The following is a 19,654-nucleotide window of genomic DNA, read 5'->3' on the forward strand; positions in this document are numbered from 1 at the left end:
CTTGCATAAATGGTTTGTTATGGTTGATCAAATGTGAATAAACCGTCTGTTTCACCATTCTGATATGTTCTTTTATTCTGGATCCGATAGTTCTACTTGTTTCACCGATATAAACCGTGTCGCAGTGCGAGCATTTGATTTTGTATACACAGTTTTTTGTTAGGCATTGGTTAGTTCTTGTTGAAGAGCCGCACGTATCACAGGGATCTGGGCAGCATTGTTTTTCTTTGGGCGGCGTGAATATTCTTGATGATGAGGAGCCATTGATATAGTGTACTCTGATGTTATCTAGACCTGTCCGTTTTAAAACTGCTTGTGTTTGCCTCTTGAGATCTTCGTTGATAAATGGCATTCTTCGACCTACAATTTACATCCTGTCTAATGGAATAAAAACGGCCTGTACAGGCGCTGTGAAAGATCTTATTTTCAACAAGATAATGTTTGCATAGATCACATTTGTTCTTACATTTAAAACATCCTACGGGAGTATTATTGCTGTAATGGGTTTTTTTAGGCCTTGCTAGAATCTCTTTTATGTTTTTGGGTCTTCGATAAGAAGGAATAATTGACCCCTTTGGGAAAATCTGGGATAGCAATGGCGATTCATAAATAACATGACTAAATGATTTGATGATTTTGCTGATGTTTGGTAGATGAGGGTTATAGTCGACTACCAGAGGAAAGACGATTTTTTTGTCTTTCGGTTTCGAGGCGAGTAAGTCCTCCCTGGGTAGATCTTTTGCCCTTAAAAATTGCTTATTGACTTCCGCTGGATTATAACCTCTCTCAACGAGATATGTCTGGTATTGATCACTATGTTGGTCAAATTTTTCAATGGTTGAACAGTTTCTGCGAATCCGGGTGGCAACTCCAAATGGGATTGCCTTAGTGCAATGCCTTGGGTGAGCACTGTTACGTAATAAGTACATATGATGGTCAGTAGGTTTAGAATATACATCCGTTTGAATATACCCGTCAACCAATGAAAGTGTGAGATCTAAGACGTTGAGAGAGGTTTCAGATGATACTACAGTAAATTTAATGGCGGGATATGAAGCATTAATGAAATCAGTGAAATCATTAAGTTTAGTGGCACCTTGCGTCCATAGATCGAAAATGTCGTCTCTATACCGCCACCATAATCTGGGTTTGATTGTACCGGACTTAGCCTTTTGGTCAATAAGTCCCATTGCTAAATCAGCGTAACTACAAGCATTTTTCGGGCCCATTGCAGTTCCATGAATTTGTAGGAAATGTTTGCCCTGAAAGTTGGAATTGTTGTGTTCAAGACAGATCTTGACAGCTTCAACAATACATGGATTGGATGGGACCTGAATTTCACGCGAATTGAGAGCATCGGTAACAGCTTTAATTCCCAAGTTGTTATCGATGTTTGAAAACATCGAGACAACGTCCCAAGAAACGAGAAGAGTACCTTTGGGGAATGGCCCATCCTTATTTAGATCTTCGATTTTTTGCAATAAATGAGTTGTATCTTTGACAAAAGTGGGCAACTTTTGAGCTAATGGTTTGAGATAGTATTCTGTAAAAGCTGAAAGATTTTCAATAGCTGTCCCGCATCAAGATGTAATTAACCGTAAGGGATTCCTTTCTTTATGTGTCTTACTTGTGCCGAAGGCTTTGCCCGGTTTAGGTTTGTTGTTAACAACCCAGTTAGCGATGTCCTTATCGATTTGTCCCTCGAGTAGCCACTTAATACTCTACTTACTGATGCTGTGAACGGAGTTGATGCTAGGATCCGAATCTAATGTTTCATAATGGAGTGGGCTTTCTAGCTGGCCAAGCATTTTATCAGAATATTCTGTTTGGTCAAGGATCACAAATTAGATATATATATATATATATATAGGGAGTTTGTAAGTCGATTTTCTCGTGGAACAGTGCTCAATACGTTAAAGCAGAGCGGAATAAATACTTTAAGAGGAAAAAAGGACGCAACTACATTTCCCGACAAGCCTGTTTCGTGAATCGCTTCACTCTTCAGGGGTTTAAACCCCTGAAACCCCTGAAAGAGTGAACCCCTGAAGAGTGAAGCGATTCACGAAACAGGCTTGTCGGGAAATGTAGTTGCGTCCTTTTTTCCTCTTAAAGTATTTATATATATATATATATATATAGTTATGCAGTTATATATATATATATATATGTACTATATATAATAATGTAAGAATACATATCAAGGTCGTCGTCCAATATTTCCACATATTTTATGTAGAATTCAATTTGGTAGAGATGCGCCGTGCTGCATGGGAAATTTTGCGTCGGATTACTTAAATTACGCCAGTAATTTTAAGCAATGAAAAGTAAGATCAGTCCTTTAATAATGGAGCTTAACTTTAGCAGTTGATCAGTTCAGCCAGTACCTAAAGAAATGACAGATTATTAATTTTAAATTATGAATATTATCTATATCTTCCCTGCTACAAGAGATCTTTTTCTTTTGCGTTTGCTGGTCTGACAAGTACGCGAAAAGAGACCTCAACCATGGTCGAAACTCACTGTGTTGAGCATGCGCGGCGGTTACTTAACGACCTAATCATCATCTCATACTTTGTTTTTGGTCTCACTTAAGGAATGCGCGGGAAACAGTGGGCTCAAGTCACAGTCGGCAAACATATCATGGGTCGTGCGTTTTGAACAATGCCGTCTCAGCTCGTGGACAGCGGTTGGATCAAATTGAGTTAAAGGTCTCTTTTCCTGTACTCGTCAGCCCAGCGAACGTAAAAGAAAAGAGACCTCTAGCAGGAAGGAATGCATTTTACTTTACTTTTCAACTGTGTGTAGAACAAATGGTTTTCATTGTGAGGACGCGGAATTTCTTGAGCCCCTGGGAGATTCCGTCAAGGGTTTTGAGAGAATCATTTTAATGATCAATGATGTTTTTCTTTTCTAGACAAACTGCAGCCACATGAGATGGGCAAAGTTGAAAGCAGTTCTGAAGAACGTGCTTAAGACGGGAAGGAGGAGGTATTAATTCTTGCCTTTCAACTGTGTGTGGTGATAAATAAATAGTACATTCCCCTAATTAATTCTTTGTCTTCCATCAGCGACCTTTGGAAAATAACCGCTAAGTCCGCTTGCTGTAATTGTACTGTTGTGATGAAAAATAAACAAATTCTGCTCTTTTTAAAACTTTTTGTTTTTCGCTCCACTTGAATTTCCCGGGAGAGACAAAAAATACAGAAATGCACCGTTTCCGTGGTAATAGTGCAATCAGAGTGCTCCATTTAGCTTGAGAATTGCTTGCCGTATAGAGCGAGTTTCAATCGAATGTCGTAAGACCAAAACCAAAGTAATTACTTCGGCCAATCAAAAAGGATGGAGACAATCCAGTAAACCAATCAAAACTCTAATTAATTATACGTTTCCGACACAAAGCGCGGGAACTGTGCACGCGCTCGCCACGTTTGGTTTTGGTTTCACTTCTGATTGGTTGACAAAATGGCGCGAGAACTTTGAACCAATCACTGAGTGAAGTAATCATAAACCAAAGAAATTAGCTAATTACTTTCAACACTTAACTGAAAACCGCTCTAAAGCCCCGGCCAAATCATCGAACAAAGTTGGATCCCACATGCAACATTGTTGGATGTAAATGTTGAGGTAGTGGCAAAACACTATTGAACATTGCTTGACGAATTCAAGTTCAAGTTGGCGCAAAATTTGAAAATTTGGCGTAGCGTTATGCTACTGGAGTAGCTTGGAGTTGTTTGAGGACGAAAGGGACATATTCACACAAGGCAAAACCAAAGAATGGTTAAGAGAACGTGTAGAAAAGGGTATGTTCTTTGCAAGATACATCCGCGCTTAGGAGATGATGATTATGAGCTCGGATCAATTTGGAGGAATTTTAAACGCTATTGAACCAGACACCTCCAAACAGCGATAATGATTAAGACATGGCCTTGCTTCCTATTCGCTGATCAAGGTTTGTGGCTGTTCATTAACAACCACGACGTCCCCTTGGTCCTTGTCCGCCATCTCTGTTGCAAATGATGCTTGAAAATAAGATAGCGATTTGTGATTGGCTAGCAGCGCGAACGTGACTCGATTCAGGACACAATTTTGTTGGAAGAGCGGCAAAACACTGCAATATTGCTGCGTCAAACAGAATTGTTGGTTGTAATGTTTGATCAAAAGCAAACTCTATCCAACATTTGAACGAACAAAAAATGTTGGACGAACATCTTCCAACCTGGGCGCGGCCAAACTGTCGAACAATGTTGGAGCCTTCAATCCAACTTTGTTCGATAGTTTGGCCAGGGCTTAATAAAGTCGGATATTTTCTTTTGGTGCACATATTAGATTTTTCTATATATTTCTTTGTTAATTATTTCCAAACAGAACATGGCGCATTAGAGGGCGAATTTATCTGAAGGAGGCAATGAAGAGGTCACAGAAAATCTGGAAAATGATGCAACTATGATGACCGTCTTAAGGTGAATTTGTATGTCTTTCAAACTTTAAAGAGTAGAAGCGGCATTATCTTTGCTGTCAATTTTGAAGTACCATTTTTTCCGTTTAAGGAACAAAGGGAACAAGAGTGTGTTGGAACACGGAAGTGATGACTTGGAGTATGGACGGTGTATGTTGAGATCGGCTGGATCATTCGGAAGCAAGGTTCATCTTTATTTCTATATTAGAGAAAGAGAAAAGTTGCATAAATCTTATCACCGGGTTTTAAAACATCTGTTTTCTTTTCTTTGGAATTGAACTTTGCTTGTTTTTGAACGCGGATTGCCCAAAGCGCAACACGCAAAGCGTGCCTTACTTATCTTGTGTGAGTGTGTTTGTAGAATAATGGGCTCTATGGACTTTCCAAACGCTGTGCTTTTTATTTATTTATTTTGATTCAAACAACACCAATCAACTTTTTGCATTTGCAAGCCAGGGTACGTATGACATTTCGTAGGCTTACAAAGATGTAGTTTTTTATACATGCAATCATGGACAAAAGTGTTGGGAAGGTAGCTTCATTTTACAGATACCCCACCTCCCCCCCCCCCCCCCCACCCAACTTCCTTTTCAATGTTGGATTTTCCAGGGGGGAAAATGGTGACTTTTTTTACCTGAAGAATAAAGAATTCCAACATTGAATATGGGGGAGGGGGACCACAAAAGCATGGTATTTTCGAAATACTCCAGCCAATAGTTATTGACTGCTGACCCTTCTAAAGGGTGCTTGTACTTAAATGCTGTTTATCAGCGCTATTTGAAATGGATGCTTAGACTTAAAACGCGAGTCTCGTAATGCTCGCAGATTATCCTCTTCTTCTGGCTTCGTCTCATACAACGGCCCATTTTTTGCAAGCTCATCACCGTCTGCAACCCCTCCACTGTTATTCAGGCGTAGGCCCCAACATTTCACTTAAACAGCCAAGTAGTGCAGGTGTTAGAGAGTGTTCTAAAGAGAGACATCCTCGCTGTGCGTAGTTAAGGTGAAGAAAGAGGCTCAAGGGTCCCAGAATTTCCATCCTACAATATTTTTAAGCTGATAGACGTTGAAGTGCATCCTAAAATATTAAAGCAATTTGTGGTAGCCGAGATCGGCACCCAAACCAGGAATAAGATCGGTTCAATCATGGTAAAACGGCGCTTATATTGCAGTATAAACTACGCCACGAATAGCAGCTTCCAGGTGCTGACAATGGAAGAGACTATATATGACCATGTGTTGATGAACTCTGGACTCTGACTAAAGAAGATCAGCAAACAGGACATCACATGGATTAAATTTGAGCTCGAAAGAAAAGCTAGAGGTCCTTAAGGGGTTGCAGAAACCTTTAGAGGCAAAAATACTCATGACTCCCGACGAACGTGACAACGGCAACTGACGACACATTAAACTCAGCAGTGATCGAAATATCCTGGAATCATCGACCCGTCTTAAAAAATTGGTTAATTGGTTAGACGTCGCTCAGACAGCTTCGCTTTTCCAGCTCATCTATGAGCGTTTCTATCTCGCCAGACTTCCATTTTGGTTTCTTTGTTTCGTCCGCCTCCGGTGCTTTTCTTTTCCTTGTTGCAATGTTGATCTCTTCTTCAAAATCGTCTGGCGTGTCATATTCTGCCATTGTAGGATCAGCTGATCGAAATATTATCGCCCGGACGTACTACAGCCACACACAAAATTGTCTTGCTTTGCTACCGTCTTTTCTTAATTGCGCATGCGCTTGCTCAACAATGTTGAAAGAGCGGAGCAGATGACTTCAACTCCGCTTCAACATTCCGAACATTCCAGACAGCAAAAGAAATGTTGAAGCAAAGTTTAAAGGCTTTTAAACTCTTTCAACATCGATTCAACATCGTTTCAACACGTTTCAACACGGTGGAAAGGGGGTGGCAAAGGCTTTCAACATTGCCATTCAACAAAATCGAAAGGATGTTGAAGCAAATGTTGAGGCTGTTCGCTAGGGCTTTAAGAATGAGACGACAGGAGGAGAAAAACAGTATAGGCAATTAACACTGAAGCAAGAAAAGCATGAAAGGGGACAAGTAATCTTGGATTGAAGAGATTTCCCAGAACAATGAAGACAATATCTAAGAGAAAAACGTAGACATGCAAAAATTCTCCTAACCAAAGCAAACTAAGGACAACTCAACACCATTTAGGACAAAGCTTAACGTGGAAACTGCTAGAAAGGAGATACGACAATCTAAGAAAATAGATAAAATACATTTTGTGCCTAGACTATAATAATAATAATATTATTATTATTATTATTATTATTATTATTATTATTATTATTATTATTATTATTATATTCTGGAATATTTTTCTGCCAGTTCAGCTTCTTACAACGATCCGTGAAATTTCAGGATAAGTGTTGGACGTAAACATTTGACGATAAACTTTCATTTTCTCATTACTTATATTGCGCCTTTTCTATACAATATTCAAAAGTGCATCACAATAGTACATCACTTAATGACTAAACTTAAACCTCTTAATGTAAATCTTACAAATCTTTCAATAAAGCTAACAAACTAATTACATTTAAAAATCTAACATAGAATAATAACCACTGTAGACGAACTTCTAAAATAATAATGGATTTAAGAAAATTACTGAGATAACTGAAATGATTCCTTGTATAAAAATGTTTTAATTATAGTCTTAAAAGATTCTAAGGTCCTTGCTTCCCGTGCAGACCTAGGTAACTTGTTCTATAAAAGGGGAGCAGCTATTTGAAATGCTCTGTCACCTACTGTTTTCTTAATGTAGGAACTATCTCATCATCAGCCTAACAAGTCATGATAGTGAAGTCATGTTAACTATTTTGTTGAATAGACTAGTGCGCTCGACTTCGGATCGAGTGGTCCGGGTCGGGTCCTGGCCGGGGACATTGTGTTGTGTTCTTGGGCAAGACACTTCACTCTCACGGTGCCTCTCTCCACCCACGTGTATAAATGGGTACCGGCGAATTTAATGCAGGGGGTAACCCTGCGATGAACTAGCATCCCATCCAGGGGGGAGTAGAAATACTCCGAGTCGCTTCATGCTACAGAAACCGGAGATAAGTGCCTGCCCAATTGGGCCTTCTGGCAGACTTTTTACCTAAATCACGTGCAGAAGAGTAGGCAGTCCTTGGGAAATGGCGCAGAGCCGCGGAGCAGATCACAGTCAATCTCTTGAAATTGTGTGGGAGAGTTTCCTTAACGGCGGTATGAACCAATCTTTAGTATGTATTTGTGAATTTCAAAGAGATTTTTGACAAAATGTAGCTTGCAGCCTTAAAGTGATCTATGAAGATGTATGAAATCATTTCCGACCTACATGTACCAAATATCAGTTATTGGATACCATCAAAGTCCCAAGTGCAGAGCGGATCTGATTCAGGTCAGTAGTCAGAGTCAGATACAGGAGTATCCATTTCCAGCATCTCCTTTGAAATCGTGTGCAACAACATGCATTCTGCAGATGACAGTTTTGCAGAAAGATAGCCGAAGGAAATTAGAAAGAGAGAAGGATAGAGAACCGTATAGAGGGAGAGAAGGGAAGAAAAAAAGAGAGAAAGAAGGAAGAAGAAAGGAATTCGCCAATTAAATTGAACGCCTGAACATTACCCTGAACAGTACCGCACACCGGTGGCTCAGTTGTTGAGCATCGGGCTGTCATGCGGGAGGTGTGCTGCCTTTGAATTTATATCTGCAAATGGTTAGTATTTCAAGACTCCTCGAATAAGAACTATAAACCGGAGGTCCCGTCTCATAACCCTTGTTGGAAATTAAATAGTATGGGACGTTAAAGAACCCACTCACTATTCGTTAAGAGTAGGGGTCGTAGTCCCCGGTGTTGTGGTCTGACCTTATTTGGGCGGGGGCATCTTTCACTTCCTAAAATAATTTGTAAACTGTGTAATAAGCAGTATGGCTAAAGTCCCCCGTAAAGCATTGTAAATTAGTCCCGAAAAGCCCCGAGGGGAGAGACTAATAGCTTCTCTTCACTTCACTTCACTTCACTTACTCATTACGTTTACAAAAAGTGGATCAGATCAGACAAGACTGGTGAGTCATGGTAACAGATGAGGCTACTGCATGCATGCATGCATGCATGCAATCCATACAAATCTGCATTTGGCAAGCAGGTTGGATAAAATTAGCGCCCATGCAACTGATGGGGGCCTACTATTACAATAATGCTGTTGTTTTTGTTGATGACTGTCAAGCCAACGCTGCCTTTGTCACTGGCTCACAGATGTGAACTTGCCATTTAAAAATGAACTAGAAACACATCTTACATCGAAAACGAGACGATGCAGTAAAGTCAATTTCATGAAAAGTTCATTTTCAGAAGTTGGAAAGTCACTTGTTCGAGTAGGATTTTAAGGTCAAAAGTTTTACACTTTTAAGCAACAACTTTACAATCAAATGGCACAATCTGTTCAGTTTTTGAAGAAAAAAAAATTTCCATGCTGAATACCGGTTTTTAATGCAACTCTTCTTTGTTACCTGGGAGCAGTTGTTCAAAGGGTTATCTCGATTAAGTTTAAAAATTTACCCGTTAAAGGTATAGTCTTAATCACTTTTGGGAGTTGTTAAAATGAAATCCGTGTTCCAGCGTCCTAGTATTCCATCCAATATCACTTTTATCGCAGAGCTCCATAATGCACTGCTGTCCGGGTGATCCAGTATGGCGGATAAGAAGAGGATTGCCGTAACAGGACAATATCCAAGGTAATCTTTTAATTTGATTTGCTAGTTTCTCGAAGGACCGATCTAAAGATTTTTGCAAGTCTTAAGTTATTTTATTGGGGCTTCGAATAACTGCTTTTATGCATTAATCCCGGGTTTAATTAAGGACAGGTTTTAATAGTTTATTAAAAAGTAAGGCCTGTCTTGGAATAAGAGCTTTGAGAGAGAGCTTAGTCTCAAAGCTTTTAAACTCTTTTCAGACAGGCAACAGCACAAAACAAACACAAACTGTCAGAGCAACAGGATAATACAGGACAACACTGTCCTTAAGCAGCATAGAATGCAACATAATCGAAGTAGTATTCATTGGATCTAAGTATTAAAACGTGATGGCAAATAGGTTAGGGTTAGGAAAGAGTAGTAAGTTTACAGTCACTCTAATGTACAGTGCACATGTAGCTCTTGTTTGAATTGTCATACATGTAATGTGGCTTGTTAAGTTTCATCCAGAGACTCTTAACTAGTAGGTTAGAGATCCAACTGATCAACAGTGGACACCATTTATTACAGGAAGCTGAATAGCACTGCAGGAAAGTACAGTACTTTACGGTTAAAGTGTATACAACAGATTTTTCTTTATTTACTCAATCGAAAAATCATGGTTTTCTGAGATAAAAATAATTTGAAAAATCCCATACTGATTTTTAAAAGTCAGAATTTTCACTTCCGGTGTGGTAGAAAACCGTGCTAGTAAGGAGACTGGGGATAGCAGAACTGTGACGTCAAAACAACAACAAGATTTTTTCAGGACTCGAATTTTCCTTTTTTAGAATCAGAAGTTGCTGAAACTACTTCTGAAATGCATTGTATTTGTTTGCAATGATGAAATTAGACAAAGGAACAAGATTTCTAAAATTTTCTGCGTTTTTGTTTTGATGTCACAGTTCTGCTTTCCCCAGTCTCCTTACTAACCTAAGCGCAGTTCTGTACCCCACCAGTAGTGAAAATTCTGATTTTTAAAGGCTAAGGGACATGGAAGGAAAATCTTTATGGAATTTTTCTAATGGTAGACGTATTTGCGGCGGTCATTTCTTTCCCCCTACTCGACCTGCTAAATGATTTCTGTGGTGTAAAATTCTGAGCCAATCAGAGTTAGGCTCATAAATCTCCAGAACCAACATGAATGGAACACGCAAAGTACTTGCGTGTTGTCCACGTAAACACAAGTCAAATAGGCCTGTTTCGTATTCTAACGGTTGGACTGGATCTAGCATGAAATGGAGGCTAACACGGGCAATTAATTTGCATAAGAAAAGATTTCCCCGCATTAGCCTCCATTTCATGCTAGATCCAGTCCAGCCGTGAGAATTCGAAAATGGTCTATTAATGGCGCAATAATTATGCAGAATGCTGTTAAAAAAGGTTGTGAGATTTGCAGTATGAAAAAGTCGAGAAGCCACCAGGAGGATACAATCAAGTATGTTGTGGCCGAGAAGAGACGCGATGTTTTCCTCAATTTACTTGCACGATTTGGAAAGTCCTATCTTTATGTAGCCTTGCTTGTGGTGTTTTCCTCTGTGTGGTGTTCTTCTGAGATGAACACCACCACAGAAAAGGGGAAAGTTGAAAGCACTGACCCTGATTGCTTGGACTACCCCATCTACAGTGTACATGTATAATAAATTTATGGTCTACTCCACTCCTGACATCAACCAGAATTACTTGAGGGGTGAAAATAAGAACCATTTTTGCTACCGTCACAGTATACTTGATTATGTTGTTGAAATATGTGACCTCTCATGGGAAAACGTACACTAACGACTTTCTGGAAACAGATCAAATGCTCAAAACAACAAACAAAACCAAATAAACACTATAACATATACATGATTACATTAAAAATCGAGTGCTAAATCAATTAATTATTCCTAAAATAAATAATTATATATGCCGTATATTTAAATATCAGACTCTGTTAAAAACCCTATAGTTATTTAAAATGATATGTCAGAAATGTTATTTAAAAGCTAAACGACAAAAATGTGTTTTTAAGTGTTGTTTAACTTTATCTAGCTTATGAATGCTTCTGATTTCCGAAAAGAGCGAGTTCCATAATTTGGATGCTGCCATAGTGAACGATCTATCTCCCATTGTCGCAGCAGATTTTTTCAATGGTGGGGTTAACAATATTGCATTATTAGACCGAAGACTGTATTGAGTGTTTGTTTTCTGTCTGATGTGCACGAGACTAGCTATATACGAAGGTGCCATGTCGTGCAGTGCTTTAAAAGTAATTAGGATGACCTTAAATTGTATTCTGTTGGTGGCAGGCAGTCAGTGCAGCTCTTTTAAGAGAGCTGTAATGTGGCAATATTTTGATTTCATAAATACGACACGTCAGTGGTGGATCCAGGGTTTTTGTTAGGAGGGGGTGCACCACTAGGGAATGACGTAGCTGACTGGTGATGTATTTTTTTTGCAGAATTCCAGTTGTATTAGAAAGCCGCAGGTCTTCTCGGGAGGGGGTGGTGCGCACCCCCTGCACCCTCCGCCTAAATCCACCCCTGCACGTGCAGCGGCATTTTGCACTCTTTGGGTTTTAGATATTTGGAACCGTACGAGGCAATCCAAACAAGAGGTTATTTATACAATAATCGATTCTGCTGGTCATGAAGGCATGAATAAGAGTTTCTGCAGTATCTTGTGAATGTTTCCTAATTCGCCGGTTATTGTGAAGGTGATGAAACGCTGTGCCACAAGTCTTCGTAATATGAGTCTCCATAGAAAATCTTTCATCGAACCAGGCTCCTACGTTTCTGACATGAGATGAAAATGTTTTAGACCTTTTGCTTCCTTGCAAAAAATGCTGTGGCAAATAACCCTAACAATTTATATCAGTGTTTTGCTTCTATTACTCATTAGTATCACCCAACTAGTGAACTAATGCAAATCCTGCATTTTGATTGGCTACACTACTGGAGGACTATTAGTAATAATCCTCGAGTAGCGAAAAGTGTGACGCTTTCTTTCTTTTTATTCCCAAATAAGTATTTCTTCAGCTTGCATTTGCTAACTTTATTATTGCCTTTTCTGTCCGACTAGTTGGGTGATACAAAAACAATTAGACTCTTCGCCCTTAAAGGCCACGGGTCAATAGCCCATTCGGCTTCGCCTCTTGGGCTATTGACCCGTAGCCCTTGCGGGCTACGGGTCTAATTGTTAAATATACTGGAGTTGTTTCGGGTTGTAGTTTGATCAACTGTTGTGCTTCTCTCATGATATCCAAACTTTATTCAGGGATTGTGAAAGTAGATATGCGCACACTAAGTCATGAACCACCAAGCATATAACTAGCTTGAGGACCGTACCGATACTAATGGGCAAAATGAATGCACAATGGCTAGGGAAAGGTTTCTTCTTTATACAATGAAAGAAAGATATAGAGTGGAAGCTTTACCTTCAGTTGATTACCAACACATTTTTATGGTGCTGGTATATGGTATAATTAAAGTGGAAGAAAAAATATAGCACGGAAACAGTGCTCTCTTAGGTGACGTTCGAATTTATTATAATTGTCGGTAAAGCATAGCAATGTGAAGACAGTTAAAATATTCATGGTCTTAAACTAGGGGTTAATGATTTATTCTCTTGACGGGAGCAAAAAGGGGAGAATTTTCATTGGGTCTTTGCGCCTCCTTTTTGAGAGGGGATTATTTTTGGGATTGAAACTTAGTGATCTCAAACAATGTCAACTTTTTGTTTACTTTTATTTCTGTCAAGCAAGTAGATCACAAACTTATGATGGCTTCACATGTGCCAGAAAATCAGAGACTAATGTCTCAATCTTTTAGAAACCAACTGGTCTGATCTTCATTTCAGCTCTTTTAGCGGAATAGTAGTATCCTTTCCAAGATTTCCAGTTGACTCCATCTGCATATGAAGAGTGCTTGCCATGGTGATAACGACCGTTTAGGTTTGAGCTGTGACACGCGTCATACCACCAAGCACCTTTATACAGCGCTGCACAGTTTCCCCAAGCCTTATCATTATCCTTGTCCTTGGTAGAAAAGGGAGCATTATGATGTCTGGATAACGAATCACCAGCAGTTCCTGAAAACATTTAAAGTATATTGTAAAGGTACATGTAACAACTGATAATCAATCAATCCCCTTCTCACGGCTCTCATTAGGAGGTATTTTCTAGAGCAAGTTTCAATCGAGTGTCGTAAAACCAAAACCAAAGTAATTACCTTGGCCAATCAAAAGGGAGGGAGACAATCCAGTAAACCAATCAAACTCGAAGTAATTACACGCAGCCGACTCAAAGCGCGCGAAAATGTGTACGCGCGAGCCACGATTGGTTTTGGTTTCACTTCTGATTGGTTGAAAAAGTGGCCCCAGAACGGTGAACCAATCACTGAGTGAAGTAATCATAGAGTGGTTTTCAATTGAGTGTCGAAAGTAATTAGTGAATTACTTTGGTTTATGATTACTTCACTCAGTGATTCGTTCAAAGTTCTCGCGCCATTTTTTCAACAAATCAGAAGTGAAACCAAAACCAATCGTGGCTCGCGCGTGCACATTTTCCCGCGCTTTGTGTCGGCTACTTGTAATTACTTCGAGTTTTGATTGGTTTACTGGATTGTCTCCGACCTTTTTGATTGGCCAAAGTAATTACTTTGGTTTTGGTTTTACGACACTCATTTCAAAATCGCTCTAAACCAAAGCAATTTGCTAATTACTTTCGACACTCAATTGAAAACCGCTCTAAACAGAATCACTTGATTCTAGAAATTTCCTATTCAACTTGGAATAAGTTCCTTTTAAAAGGATGAACGAAGTCGGAACAAAATGGAATGCGATAGGTGTTGCTGTGTATATCGTAGAATCTTCATTGTGCCGATACTCGTGTGGTAAATTACACACCCGAGTAAGTTCCAAGGTTCAACTGGTATTTGGCCTTCTCGCTGGTCACTGCAAACATGTCATAGGCTGCATAGGCAGTTTTGCCTTCAAGCTCATGGGTTTTTGTTATAACTCATTATATAATAAGTTCCTTTTTAAGAAGTTGAACAAAGTCGGAACAAAATGGAATGCGAGAGTCGTTGCAAGGTTTGGCGAATCCGGAAGAATACATAAAAGTGTTGTACTTTTAACTGTTATACCAGTACTAAGGAATCGTCATACATCTTTTGATATTACTGGTAAGTCGTATTTCAATTGATTCGAAATCAGCCAGTTCCTTGATGGCTTGATATTTCACTGTCAGAGCAGAAAGTGCACCCTGCGAGTAGAGCCCCCTCTTGTCTTTTTCTTTACTGAGGGTTAGAAAAGGAAGCTCTGCCTCAATTGTGTCGTATCTCTGAAGCCGCCGCAGCCCGAACGTCTGGACTAGTCAATCTTGTTTTCTCTCTTCAAAATGGTTTTTCCAATGGGAGCATCCGTTAAGTGATAAGACCGATAGGGGTAATTGAGCCCTCTGTACCATGAAAAATCAAGTTGGGGCCAGATCTTCTCGAAGCGAAGCACTTAGGCCTGTGTTCGAAACTCTATCCTGGCAACATGCAGCGCATGCTCAATAAAGATCTTATTCGATTCATGCAGAGTCTTCTCTCTCGAAAACACCAAAAGAATGGCTCTGCTAGTAGGGTGCAGAAAGTGTAGCACAGTAAATAAATTGAGTCGTCGTGAATTTCCTTTAACGCCTGGATTTTTCTCAGTAGTTACTTTCAAACCGTGATGTGATGATCTTGCTCCCTTCAATTATTTTACACAAGCGCAGCAATGAACTAACTAAAAATTAAAGAGAAGAGTGTCAATTAGACTGCTCTGGTTGTCTGTCTTTTATATGGAACGTTATTGCTGTGTATATGATAGACGCGTGGAAAATGACATACCTGAGTAAGTTCCAAGGCTCAACTGGTATTTGGCCCTCTCGCTGGTCACTGCAAACATGTCATAGGCAGCATAGGCAGTTTTGCCTTTTGTGTCTTGCAAATCAACTCGAAGCGTATTCTTCACCAGTTTGGTCAGCCGATGGATCTTGTCCAGTCCCAGCCAATACTCGCCACGTAGGTTACCAAAGCCTTGTTTGTAGTCAGACCAGCCGCGGTAAAAGTCAACCGATCCGTCCAGTCTCTTTTGGAACACCGTCCACCCCCCACCGGCTGTTGTCTGGTCACAAAACACATCAAAGGCCCCTGAACCATCAGGATCAATTGTGTAAACACCACTGCTCCTTTCACCAGATTTGTACAGCTCAGCACAGTTCCTCCTGACTGTTTGAATAATTAACAAGGCATTGAAAATTCTATTAAAACTGTAAGAAAAAGAAATATCTTCTTGTGGACTGAAATGGGCCGAAAACGAGGAAGACAAACGGTTTCTTTACTTGTGACTTACAATTAAGCTCGAGTCTGCGAAAAAAAAGTTTTTTAGGCAACTTAACTGTCCTTCTCTTGCGCATGGTCGCGATTTCCTCCGCTTGCTTTACTTTCTGCGATTATGAATAGTTCTCGGCGGCTAACGCCCGGTGACTAATTAACTCATCACTAATTTTACGGTTTTTTGCGCATCAACGTTTGCTTAAATGCAATACAGCGCATTTTCGAGAGACAGCTGATTTTCGATCCTGGCAAGCTTTATACCCATACCTTTAACAGTGTTGTTAGCGCCTTTCAATGTGTCGATATCACTTTGTATTTGAGTGAGGTGCTTCTTTATTTCTTTCAGCATAGCTTCGATCTTTTTTGATGATCCAGCGTAAAAGTAAATGTTGTTACAATGCTGAGTAGCTGTCTTTAGCTTGGCAGTAGTATTCCCCGACAAAGCAACTGGTTGGTTGACGAACAACGCATAGAGCACTAACTCAAAGCAAAATACAGTGGTAAAGAAAGACATCTCGACAACTGATCGAAATTCGACCCACAACCAACTTAATAGCAGAGTTAGCAATGATTGAAGATGAATAGATCAAGTAGCGTCATTAGTAGCAGTAAGGTTTGCGTAGGAAAGCGGCTAACATTACGCGAAAATTTGCGAGTTTATATATATGCAAATAGCTTCTTTGTGTTGCTGAGATGCGACTGAAAAACATTCATTGAACAGGAAATATTTACTGAACATGTAACAGTAATTAAATTTCCACAATATTCGATCCAACTTCTCTTGCTCTTTTTCACGACTTTCTAGTCAAAATACCTTAGGATGATTGTGAATGTCGGCAGTGGGATCCCTGTTTTTAGCTTAATTTCTTTCCTCAGTTAATTACTTATATTTCAATCGATTTCTATCGTTAGCCCGCTTACGTAAGTGCTAAGTGAAATAAAATTTACACACGTGTAGTTTTTCATTGCTCAACCGGAACACCCTTTTCATCTGCAAGCGCCGCTAGTCAAACAAATTAGAAATCGTCTTTCTCCGGTAGCTCGGGACAGTTAAGTAAGTACAGCTGTACGGCTTGATTCTCTTATTGTTTAGTGTTTAAATCAATCGACATATTCATTTATAGCTTTCTTAATTAAATGCTTTGTTGAGTAACGCTATTATTATTAGCCAGATTGAACTTTGTATGATGTATTGACTCAATGGATTTCAATAATAGGCCCAGAATTATCCTTTTCTGTTTATCGCATCAATCCTTCGTTTCTGATTGTAGTTTGTAATTTGTGATTGTTTTTCAGTTTACGTCTTGAGTATAATTAACGTCCAAACTCGAATACTTGAGTCAGTAATTTAACCCTGATTTCACCGCTTGGACCAAGCGCCTGCCGCTACAAAGATCATTATTCGATCCGCATTGAAGCACTTCAAAAGAGAATTTAGTAATCGGTCAATGTAAAACGCAGACTGCTGACTGCAGGTTACAGACCGGGGGTAAAATGCAGACTGAGGTTATAATTTGACTGTTGAAAAAGCCCAAAACCCATTAGAAATGCTAACAGTTAAGGCTAAATATTGTTTTAGGCCTTGTTAGGCCTAAGGTTAGCATTTCTAAGGGCCGATTTACACGGTACGATTTTGTCGCATGCGACAACGGCTTACGACAGGCCCACGACATGATTTACGATTGTTGTGTACGTCAGAAAAAATGTCGTAGCATTTTAAAACACGTTTTGTAAGTCATGTCGTAGACCTGTCGTGAGCTTGTCGCATGCGACAAAATCGTATCGTGTAAATCGGCCCTAAGGGGTTTGGGCTTTTTCAACAATTACGTTATAACCTCAGTCTGCATTTTACCCCTGGTCTGCAGTCTGCAGTCTGCGTTTTACACTGACCGATTTAGTAATCCATTATTAAAGCACACTTTTGAATTTTTGCTTAATTTGTCACTAATTGAATGTCACTACCCAACGACCGAATGTTTTAACATTTGTCAGAATTCTCTAAAATGGTTTCTACAATGCTTTAAGGAAGTTCGCGCGAAAATCTTCCCACATTGAAATTTGTTTCATTTCTCACCTGAAGCGGTGTCTGACATTTGCAGACTGCAGACTAACCCTAAATCACAATTATTGAAAGCTAACGGTTTTAAAACGGATTCTTAGACTTAAGTAATGTTTATCAGCGCTATTAGAAATGGGTGCTTAGTCTTAGATAATGCTTATCAGTGCAATTTGTCGGCAGTCTGCATTCTGCAAATGTCAGACACCGCGCCTGAAGTGACGTCATGAATTACTTATTCCAAAAATGAAAAAAAATTAGGGGTCACCGACTTTGTTTCGGAGAAAAAGGCAACGGAAAAAAGCCCTAATTTCGATAGAAAGGTTATCATAACGAGATGTAGCCTCATCTACTCATCCGTTGAAATTTATAAAAATAATATGTTAGAGTGAATGTTTCTGTGCATAGAAATATAGGAGTGGATTTTTTAGATAATTGCCTGCCACTGGGGATGTCGTAAACAGTAGAGTTAATCCTCAACGAGCATTTTTGTAAGAGCTACCTGTTGTAAGCAGTTCTAGAACTCAGGACACACACGGAAAGAAAAATTAAAAAAAAAAAAGATAACTTCTTACGATGTGATTTTTTTCATGTCATCATATTTTGTAGATTGTTAGAAGAGCAAGTGATTCATGTTTTAAAAAATAGGGGTCACCAATGATCTAAACGAGTAAAATCGATGTGATGTTTCGAAACTCTTGGAAAATTTATTTTGCCACGATTTTGCGTGATCTGTCGGTGAAGGACTTGGAAGACCCTTTGCATAAATGGCGCCCAAATTTGAATGACGATACCTGATACATCCTAAGCCTCACATTCATGAGATAAATCCTTTGTCTTGAAACATAAACACGAGGCTAAGGATGTATCAAGTATTGTTATTCAAATTTGGGCGCCATTTATGCAAAGGGTCTCAAACTTTTTCGAGCATGCAAGAAAGTTTCAAGCAGGCGTTGTCTTTATTTGGTTAGTGTTTTGTATCATATCTCTCCATTGCCGTCTTTCTCATCTTCTGGAGTGCGGTTTCTGTGAAATTTTCTCTCTGGCTGTTTCCTCGTGATTAAACAAATCGGACTCCGGCTACGCGGTCGTCCGATTTTGTTTATCACTCGTATGATTACAGACCAAATTGGACTCCACTTAGTCCTATTACCATTACAAATTTGGTGATTTCACGTCGTCGTCATGCAGAGAACCGCAAAAATATGAGCTAAAATCCGTCCCGCACGTGCAGCACGATTATAAATGCTCTTTTAACCAATGATATCATTGTTTTGTGGCGTTGTCGTCAACGTCGTCGTCTTAAATCTTAAGTTCCCTATCAGGGATGGAGACCGTAAGCCCGGGGTCCCATGTGTTGTGCCAAAAAATCTATTTTTAGAAAACATTGCGCCACCCTTTACGTCATAAACCCGCGCGCAAATTTGCATATAGTTAAAAAAAAGAGTGAGGACAATGAGCGAGCAAGCCATGCGAGTCAACATGTGAGTCACACAGTTATTGACTGCTGACCCTTCTAAAGGGTGCTTATACTTAAATGCTGTTTATCAGCGCTATTTGGAATGGGTGCTTAGACTTAAAACGCGAGTTTCGTAATGCTCGCAGATTGTCAGCTCATAACCGTCTGTTTGAGAGCAACTCCTCCACTATTGTTCAGGCGTAGGCCCCAACATTTCACTTTAACAGCCAAGTAGTGCAGGTGTTAGAGAGTGTCCTAAAGAGAGACATCCTCGCTGTGCGTAGTTAAGGTGGAGAAAGAGGCTCAAGGGTCCTGGAATTTCCATCCTACAATATTTTTAAGCTGGTAGACATTGAAGTGCATCCTAAAAAGCAATTTGTGGTAGCCGAGATCGGCACCCAAACCAGGAATAAGATCGGTTCAATCATGGTAAAATGGCACTTATGTTGCAGTATAAACTTCTCCAATAATAGCAGTTTCCAGGTGCTGACAATGGAAGAGACTATGTATGACCATGTGTTGATGAACTCTGGATTCTGTCTAAAGAAGATCAGCAAACAGGGTATCACATGGATTAAATTTGAGCTCGAAAAGCTA

The 19,654-nt window shown here is 39.6% G+C and overlaps 2 protein-coding genes across 4 annotated transcripts in view; one reads left to right on the plus strand and one right to left on the minus strand.

Annotated features, from left to right (window-relative positions):
* Nucleotides 1-19,654, plus strand: part of LOC138003490 (loricrin-like) — a 92,072-nt gene that overhangs the window by 51,831 nt on the left and 20,587 nt on the right. For 2 of the 3 annotated variants that reach the window (XR_011123583.1, XR_011123581.1), the window contains exon 1: nt 13,155-13,294. The gene's annotated coding sequence lies outside the window, so the exon portion shown is untranslated. Of the gene's footprint in view, nt 13,295-16,326; nt 16,597-19,654 lie in introns of those variants that run through there. The other variant, XR_011123582.1, reaches the window with a different exon arrangement.
* On the minus strand, nt 12,905-16,196 carry LOC138003502 (microfibril-associated glycoprotein 4-like). The gene is made up of 3 exons (XM_068849606.1): nt 15,810-16,196; nt 15,054-15,434; nt 12,905-13,266 (listed from the first exon to the last, which is right to left on the minus strand). The coding sequence occupies exons 1-3, from the start codon at nt 16,054-16,056 to the stop codon at nt 13,004-13,006; spliced, it is 891 nt and encodes a 296-aa protein (XP_068705707.1). The 5' UTR covers nt 16,057-16,196; the 3' UTR covers nt 12,905-13,003.

The sequence above is a fragment of the Montipora foliosa genome, chromosome 5 (assembly GCF_036669935.1).
Source record: "Montipora foliosa isolate CH-2021 chromosome 5, ASM3666993v2, whole genome shotgun sequence".
NCBI classification, from domain to species: domain Eukaryota; kingdom Metazoa; phylum Cnidaria; class Anthozoa; order Scleractinia; family Acroporidae; genus Montipora; species Montipora foliosa.